Raw genomic sequence first — 7,785 nt, 5'->3', positions numbered from 1 at the left:
CCCTCAAGAACCGGTGCCCCCAGCTCCGCCGCCTGTGCCTGGCCGAGACGGACCTCCGCCCCGTCCCCTACGAGAGCATCCCCCCTTCCCTCCAGGCGCTGGAGCTGAGTCGCTGCGAAATCCCCGCCGCCTGGTTCTGCGGCTCCGCCGCCAGGGCCCTGCCCCGGCTGCAGTGCCTCGTTGTCGGCAACGTCCCTGCCTTTTCCGATCACCACCTCCTGAACATCTCCTCCCAGAGCCGCCTGAAGACGCTGAGCCTTTCGGGCACCTACCGCGTCACGGATCAGGGGATTCAGAGGGCGGCTCCGCACCTGGAGGAGCTGGAGCGCCTGGTCCTGCGCCGCTGCGTCGTCGGCGACTCCGCCATGGACTTCGTCGGGCGCCACATGAAACGTCTCCGGTTCCTGGAGATCAGCGACGCTTACTCCCTGACGAAGGCGGGCCTGGCTCACTTAGCAGCCCTGCGGTGCCTGGAGACGCTCTGCCTTGACCTCTGCGACAAGATTTCCCCCGGCGCCATTACTGCTTTGTGCCAAGCGCTGCCCCAGCTGAGGAACCTCAAATTAGGCGGGGCTTGCTTTGAAGACGAAGCAATCGGTAAGATCCAGGCGAGTTTGCCCCACTGCAGTTTTTCACGTACTCCTTGACGCGCGGCCTGGAGCGGCGGGGCTTTTGTCGTTCGGTCCCGCGCCTCAAGTGCTCCTTTTTTTTTTTTTCGGGGTACGGTCTCTTCTCCTGGGAGCTGCTGTACGTATTTTTGGGACAGGATTTTCGTTGGGGCTAAACCAGCCAGAGCGTCGTGTAAAACGGTTTTGGCGGGAGCTTGCTTTGTGGGGGGCTGTGGGGGTGCGGTTTGTTTTTGGCCCCCCTCCCCCCCCCCCCCCCCCCCTTTTCCCTGGAACAGGGGAGCCGGGGAGCGCCCAAGCCTTTGGGAAGCCCGTTGTTGAGCTGACCAAAGGCCGGCTGAGGTTACGAGTTTCAACCCTCTGCCTGCTCCTCTTCCCCCGCCGCTAGACGTCGGGCAGCGGTTGAACGAGCGCGGAATTCGAGGAGCGAAGTGGGGCGCCCTCCTGCCGCTGGAAAACAAACAAAAGAGAGATCCGGCAGCCCAAACCCCAGACTGCCAGTTAATACCTAACTCCGATTGCTCAACCCCCCCTGCACGTACGCTCCAAACTCCGCCAGGGAAGAAACACCTCAGCGACACGTGCCAGAGCCGCTCTTTTCTTGGAAGAGCTCGGGCAATCCGCCTGGACAGCGAGCGTTTTCAGTCCAGGGTGTCGTCTTCCTTCTACTTTCCTCCAGACTCGGTTCTTCCAGGTTACCCTTCGGAAAGGTTTTGGTCGCGGGGCTTCCTGACCGCCTCGTCCCGAGAGCCGCGCCTCCCATTCGCACGGCCAACAGGCCGGCGCGGGCTCTCGGGCATCGCCGTTACCTCTGGGTTTTGCTGGGCCGTGCAGCGGAAGCAGCCGCCTTTCCTTGTCACTTTTTAATCATCCGCGTTCTCCTCCTCCTCCTCCTCCCTGCAATGTCGTAACGCCAGATAACCGACACCGAGCGCTGCGCCGTTGCTGTTCTGTTGGGTCAGCTGAGGGTGTTTTTAAATCCAATACTGTATTTATTAAATAAAAATGCTTTTGATTTATGTTTTCTCACGCCACAGTGTTTTAACTGAGCTAACGTCTCTGTTAAAATAAAGAAGTCGGGCAGCTTTTGGCACCCGGCGGCGTCCTGGGGTGTTAACAGCTGAAGACCTGCTGTCCTGGGATGAAGGTAACAAGCGGGGACATGGAGTCAGCGATGGCGTTAGCCAGGCCGCGGTGATCCAGAGCTTGGCCCAGGAGTCCCTCGGGGAGACCCATCCATTTGTCTCCCGATTTAGCCAACCCTTCAGTCCCGGCAGAGCTTTTCCCCTTACGGCAGGGAGACACGTGGGATTCCAAAGAGCTCGGACGAACGCCCGAGTCCTGGATCCTCCGTCCCCTCCCCGAGGGGGTCTCCCACGCTGTTCGCCTCCCCCCCGATCCGGACCGGGAGAGACGTGAACTGACGTTTCCCGCAGAACGTCGGTCGCTCTTTTTTTTTCCCCCTGCCCCCCCGCCCCCTCCTTGGGAGCTGGGGGAGACGAGAGCGGTCTCCGAGGAAGCGCAGCGGAAGGATTAACGTCTCGGCTGAGCCTTTTCCGGGCTCCGCCTCGAGATCCGGCTGTTTTCACCCCAGGCACCCCCTGCCCTCCGTTCAGCTTATGCAATAAAGCCGTTCGGTTTCAGACAGACCCGGGTGGCAGTGACCGACCGTGTCGTCCCCCCCCCAGCCCCGTGACGAAATCCTCGTTGCCGTGCATCTCGTTTAACAGCCGGTCTTTGTGCCCTGGCCTCCTTTCCCTTCCTAGACACGATCTCGGTGTAGCTTTGGGGCAAATAAACAACGGCAAAGCGCCCCAGCTCTGCTTTGGAAAGCATCCCAAGGCTGCTGGCTTAATAACCGCCGCTACGCGTTTATCACAGGCCCGGAGATGTACGCTGGAGTAATTAGTGTTATTAAAACTTCAAGCCCTATCTGTCACAGCGCTCTCCGGGCTCGCAGAGCCAAGGTAAAAACGGCAAAAGGGAAAATTAAAACCCGTAAAAATCCGTCAGTCAGTCAAGGCGCAGCTCGATGCGGCGAGAACCTAAATGCTCTCTCAATGTTTGCAGTGGGATGTTTGCGAGCCTGACGGCACAGCGCTCCCAACAACGTAATTTCATATCCGGCAGTCCCAACTCGCCAGTTTTCCAGCGGCGCTGCAGAGCGCATAATTGCCGCACGTGGAATAGCGCGCGGAACAGCAATTACAAGTTTACACGGCGCAAAGCGGGCTTTACGGGTTTGGAAGCGGGAGGGGAGCTGTAAATGTCGGCCGACCACGGGCAAATTATAGGAATAAGGGACTGAAAGGGTCTTCTTGAATCATCAGTTCTGCTTCTGCCCCGGTAGAACAGCAGCTCGCCCTCCTCACACATCTGCTGAAGCTCTTGGAGGGCTGTTCCAGACCCTCGTTGCTTCTAATTTCCAAATTCGGGGCGTTTCTACTCTGTTTACCTCCGTTTCGTCTTTTGCCAACCTTTAACTTGGACCGGTTCTTCCCCCCCCGCCCCGCCTTAGAGCTGCCTACCGCACATCAGGATGACATCAAAGCCCAACTTCTTTTAAAAATACGGAACAAAAGGCTTAAAAGAGAGCCAGCTAACCCCCCCTCCTCGGCGAAGCCGGGGCACGAAACAGCTCTCCGAGTCTTGTCGGGGCTGAGAGGAGCAAGGGTCCGCAGCCACCAGAGTGAAAACAAACCTCCGAGAGGCCCTAACCTTTCTGGGGCATCAAGTACTGCGGGGAGCGACCCCGCATCAGCAAGCCGCCCCTACGCCTCCGCCAGACGCAGATTTCCACGGCACGTTCGTACGGGTGCTTTGTCAGACCCGGAGCCGTTTTTGTTTCCTTGGGCGAGCGCGTCTGTTGGGGCGCCGCTTGTGCCTTCAGCTTCGGTTTCCGAACCGAAGACCATTTCTTATTTTCCGGACCCGCTCGTTTCCACGCTTGGAGGAAACACCTTCAGAAACTCCAGAATTTGCCCCTTTTTTAAGCCAAAGGGATGGGGAAGAGTTACAAGCAGAAAGGGCACCCGGCCTGGCTGGAGGGGGGGGGAAAAAAACACCCCACAAACCTCCAGAAAGATGAATTATTGGAAGTGGACACAATCCAAGCTGCTATTTTGAGAGGACAAACCAATAGGACAGAGCCTGAAAAACTGCTGGTTAAATTATAACCTTTGGACTGGACATCCCTAGGGGTATTGCGAGTTCTCTCTTCCAGAGATCCCGGTGAAAAAGCTTCTGCTTCCTTGGTCCCGAGTAAGGTCTCCCCGGCCAGAGCTTACCAGGATGGACGAGGAACATCTTCACGACGACCTGCACGTTTTTAAAGGTAAACTTCAGCCGCGCCAGCCCTCCAACCCACCGCCTCGAGCGGACGGGCAGGAGCGAAGAGGGTGACGAGACCGTGTCTTGGACCGTGGTCTATTCTCCACCAACACGCTCGGTCTCTGAGGGAGAGGAAGGTCCGCGCTCTCCTTCCTCCTCTGCTTCGGCAACTCGGCTAACCAGCTCTAACGGGGTTGATTGGGCGGGGTGGGGAACCCCGCGCTGACGAGCTCGTCCCCCGGGGTCGAGGCTCAGGTGGAAGATGAGGGAAAAGGGCCACGGCCGCAGCTGTGGGCTGCCGCTGAGATGAAGGTCCCTCGGTGGTGCGAAGCCGGTGGTGCCCAACCGGCAACACCTGAGAGGGTTCAGCCTTGGAAGTGCCCCGAACCAGAGTCAAATTCGGCTCTTCCCGGAGCCTTCCCGAGCCGAGCTCCCCAAACCGGGTGGCCCGGCACCCTTGCAAACCTCCCCAGGTTGAACCTTGGAACCACCCATGGGTATTTCCAAGGTTCAACCCCTCCGAGAAGGGCACCCGATGCCAGCTAGGGACGGCAAAGAGCCCTCCAGGCCGCGGGACTGTCGCTTGGGGAACCATTTCCCTTTCGAAAAGGGTTACTAGACAGCCGAGGAGGGCTTAAAAACATGTCGCAGCCCAAAATCCACGGCGTAAGCTTATAATTTCTTTTGATTTTGCTTACGTGGTACCTGAGGTCACCTGCCCTGCCCTTTAGCAAGGCCACGCCAGTGCTAACACGACAACTGTGCGACAGCCTCCGTTTTGGGGCGCTTTCAGCCCCCCCCCAGGTCGGTCTGGACAGGAATTATCATCAAAACGTTGGCTTCTGTAGCAAATAGTTAACTATTCCGGGTTATTTATTAACCCTTCAATAAATGGAACCAGAGGAGCTATGAGAAAATCCCGGTGATCCGAAGGGAATATTTTCACATCTGGTTTTTTGGGTTTGGTTTGTGTTTTTTTTTTTTTTTCTTTTAAAGACAGAAACTTCTTCCGGCAGAAGCTGAGATCCTTTTTCACGGTATACTTGCTACTGGCCCTCTCCTTCTTGCTGATCATCACCCTGTTCGCTGTGTCGCTCTCCAGAGGTACTGGGACATCTTTGAACTAATTAATTAGGCAGGTAGGGCCGAGGGATACACGAGGTCGAAGCGCGGGCTCACGCTCTAGAGGACTCTATAGCTCCCAATTCCACAGGACAGGATGACCAGAGGAGCTCCCGGGCTGTCCCATGTAGTGGCTGCTGACGTCCACGCTACCGTCTCGCTATAAAATCTATATATAAATATATAAAATACTGGCTAATCCAAGCTATAAGCCAGTATTTTGAGTTTCCTGGGATTCCTTTGCCCCGTAGGCTGCTGGAAAAGTGCATCCCCAGCAGAATAAAGACGCCGGAACAAAACAAGGCTAACAATCTGTAGCCTCGCCGGGGTGAGGTGCTCGCAGGCAACCCTCGGCGCGTGGGTGGCAACACGACCGATAACCCAAGCGTCTCTCCCTCTCCCTCTCTCTCTCTCATAGTTTCAGCCATTTCTTCTAAACTCAACGAGGTGCAGCCGGAACGGAAACAGAACTTTTCCGGCAGGGATTTTCTGTGTAAGTCCTGGCCGCTGCCCAAACCCACCAGCTTTTCTTCCCCTGGGAAGTTTCCCTAAATTGTCCCCAGAGTGTTCCCGCCCCGGATTGCTTCGCTAAGGCCGTGCAGGGCACCCGTCCCCTTCTGGGTTTGCTGCTCTGCCAGCAGCGAGCACGTTTATATTTTAGAAAAAAAACCCAAAAAACCACAAATTTTCCTTGTGGTAGAGGTTTTTTCGGGTGCCGGCTGCCGCCTTCGTGGCAATCCAACACAGAGCAAGCTCCGGGGCTGGGCCGCTGCGTCCGTACCAGTTTGGCGCTGGAGCGCTGCTGGGAAAACCCTCTTGCTGGGACGAGCCCAGCGAGGACCGGCTCGACTGCCCGCGAGCCCCCTGACTTCCCCCTCGTCCTCCTTTCGCCAGTGTTTCCCTGCGGACCCGGATCCAGGGAATGGGAATACTTCGATGGAAAATGTTACTACTTCTCCCTGACCAGAATGAGCTGGTACAAGGCGAAGGCTCAGTGCGAAGAGATGCACTCGCGGTTGGCTATCATTAACAGCTACGCCAAGCAGGTAAAGACTCCAGCTCCAGGCAGGAAAGCCCAGGCTTGCCCGAATCCTGCCCCAGCCTTCTGCAGAGCACCCCCTCCCCGGCCCCGGTACCTCCCCGGCTCCCTGCCGCCATCCTGCGCACCCCAACCTCGCTGGGCAGCCGAGGGCTGGTGCTTGTTATCCTTTGCATCAGCCAGCAGAGAGCAGGCAGAACCTGCTCTGCCTGCCCGCTGCCTGCATCCAGGGCTTCTCCTGTACGTGTGCCGGATGCTTGACCACAGCACCGGCACCTATCCTGCCACCTCCACGTTGTAAATCAATAGCCAAGCGCAGAATTGTACCTCTCCGGCTCCTCCGTGGTGCAAACGCGGAGCCGAGATTGCCCCGAGCCTGCCGGCTCGAGGAGCCTTTTCCTGGTGCTTTTCCCTCCTGATCCCTCTCCCCGCTGCAGAATTTTGTCATGTTCAGGACAAGGAATGAGCGTTTCTGGATCGGGCTCACGGACGAGAATTCGGAAGGGGAATGGGAATGGATCGACGGGACCGACTATAAAACCACGTTCACGTGAGTGCCGGCCTGCCCTGCGTTTTCATGCCCGTCACCCCAAAACAGCAGGCAGCTTCCCTGCCCGCACACCCCCGTTTCAGCCAGCAGACCGGGTTTCTTCACCCTGCCCTGGGATGGGCACTCACCACGAGGTCTAACAGCAGCAGAGGCAAGAATTAGCGTCTAAACCCACCTAAAATCAGACAGGTTTAGCTAGTCCCTGCCCTTCTCCCAGCCCCAGGGAAAGCTGCTCCGCTCAGCTGCCTGCCCCCGCTGCCCTCACTCAGTTTGATCCTCCTCTGCCCAGATTTTGGAAGGAGGGAGAGCCCAACAACAGCGGCAGCAACGAAGATTGTGCCCACATCTGGGTCTCCGGGAAGTGGAACGACGTCTACTGCACCTATGAGTGCTACTACGTCTGCGAAAAGCCTCTGCCCAACTGAGCAAAGCCACGCGCGGAGGCAACGTCCGATGCTCTGGCACCGCAGGCGTTCCTTTTCGCTTCTTAATTTATACTATCCGGGCGCCCGCTCCCCACTCTTCCTCTCCACCGCCCTGTCCCGAGGAAGAGCAGGGATGGATTTTGATGGTCCTAAGCAATATACGCAGGGATCTGCGTCCTCCGTGGGGAGCTCAGCCTCATAAAGGACGATTATTGCTCTGGTTAACGAAGCTTCTCGTGTTTCTAGCCGCGCGTGTGAAGGGGTGGGGGCGAGCTGGGGCTGCAGACGGACGTCGTGCAGGTTCAGCAGCAACGCCGGGGAGCAGGCCGGGGAACAAATGGGACAGAAGATGGGATTTGCTGCCCAACGCAGCATCCCGGGAGCGGGACGGGGGCATCTCCCGCGGTAGCGTCAGGGAGGGGAGGCTGGGATGGACTATAGCAGAGCTGAGCCACGTCCGAGAGGATTCGGCGCCTCCGCCGTGAGCCTCCCCGCTCCTGAAGGGGTTTGGTACTGAGGGCAGCTCTGCCGTCTCTAAGAGCAGCCCCTCTGCCTGCCGGCACCTGCCCGCAGTCGGGGCTGCCCGTACCCACTCCTCCCGGCTCGAGTCCCTGCCACCGAGCAGAGGATCCGAGTCAAGCAGCCGTGGGACACCAGTAAAGGCGGTTTCAGAGGTGGAAATGAGGTTTGGTT

General features: G+C 57.9%; 2 protein-coding genes across 2 annotated transcripts in view; both read left to right on the top strand.

Moving 5' to 3' along the window:
• The window catches only part of FBXL12 (F-box and leucine rich repeat protein 12), a 4,834-nt gene extending 4,010 nt beyond the window's left edge, over positions 1–824 (top strand). Inside the window, exon 2 of the mRNA XM_009282477.2 lies at positions 9–824. Within this exon, the coding sequence (XP_009280752.1) occupies positions 9–647 (639 nt within the window). The 3' untranslated portion in view covers positions 648–824. The remainder of the gene's footprint in view (positions 1–8) is intronic.
• Positions 825–3,917: 3,093 nt separating this feature from the next.
• On the top strand, positions 3,918–7,092 carry LOC103901564 (hepatic lectin-like). Its single transcript, XM_009282469.1, has 6 exons — positions 3,918–3,960; positions 4,953–5,060; positions 5,497–5,571; positions 5,973–6,124; positions 6,555–6,667; positions 6,957–7,092. The coding sequence occupies exons 1-6, from the start codon at positions 3,918–3,920 to the stop codon at positions 7,090–7,092; spliced, it is 627 nt and encodes a 208-aa protein (XP_009280744.1).
• The last annotated feature ends 693 nt before the right edge of the window (positions 7,093–7,785 follow it).

The sequence above is a fragment of the Aptenodytes forsteri genome, unplaced genomic scaffold, assembly GCF_000699145.1.
Source record: "Aptenodytes forsteri isolate BGI_AS27 unplaced genomic scaffold, ASM69914v1 Scaffold390, whole genome shotgun sequence".
Lineage (NCBI taxonomy): Eukaryota > Metazoa > Chordata > Aves > Sphenisciformes > Spheniscidae > Aptenodytes > Aptenodytes forsteri.
The sequence above is the reverse complement of the archived record's forward strand: the minus strand, read 5'-3'. Positions and strand labels throughout refer to the sequence as shown.

Excerpts from the sequence above, each read along its gene's own strand:
- LOC103901564 (XM_009282469.1), top strand. The coding sequence starts at position 3,918 with ATGGACGAGGAACATCTTCACGACGACCTGCACGTTTTTAAAG. Across the intron at positions 3,961-4,952 it reads CGACCTGCACGTTTTTAAAG|ACAGAAACTTCTTCCGGCAG; the intron begins GTAAACTTCAGC and ends TTTCTTTTAAAG. Across the intron at positions 5,061-5,496 it reads CGCTGTGTCGCTCTCCAGAG|TTTCAGCCATTTCTTCTAAA; the intron begins GTACTGGGACAT and ends TCTCTCTCATAG.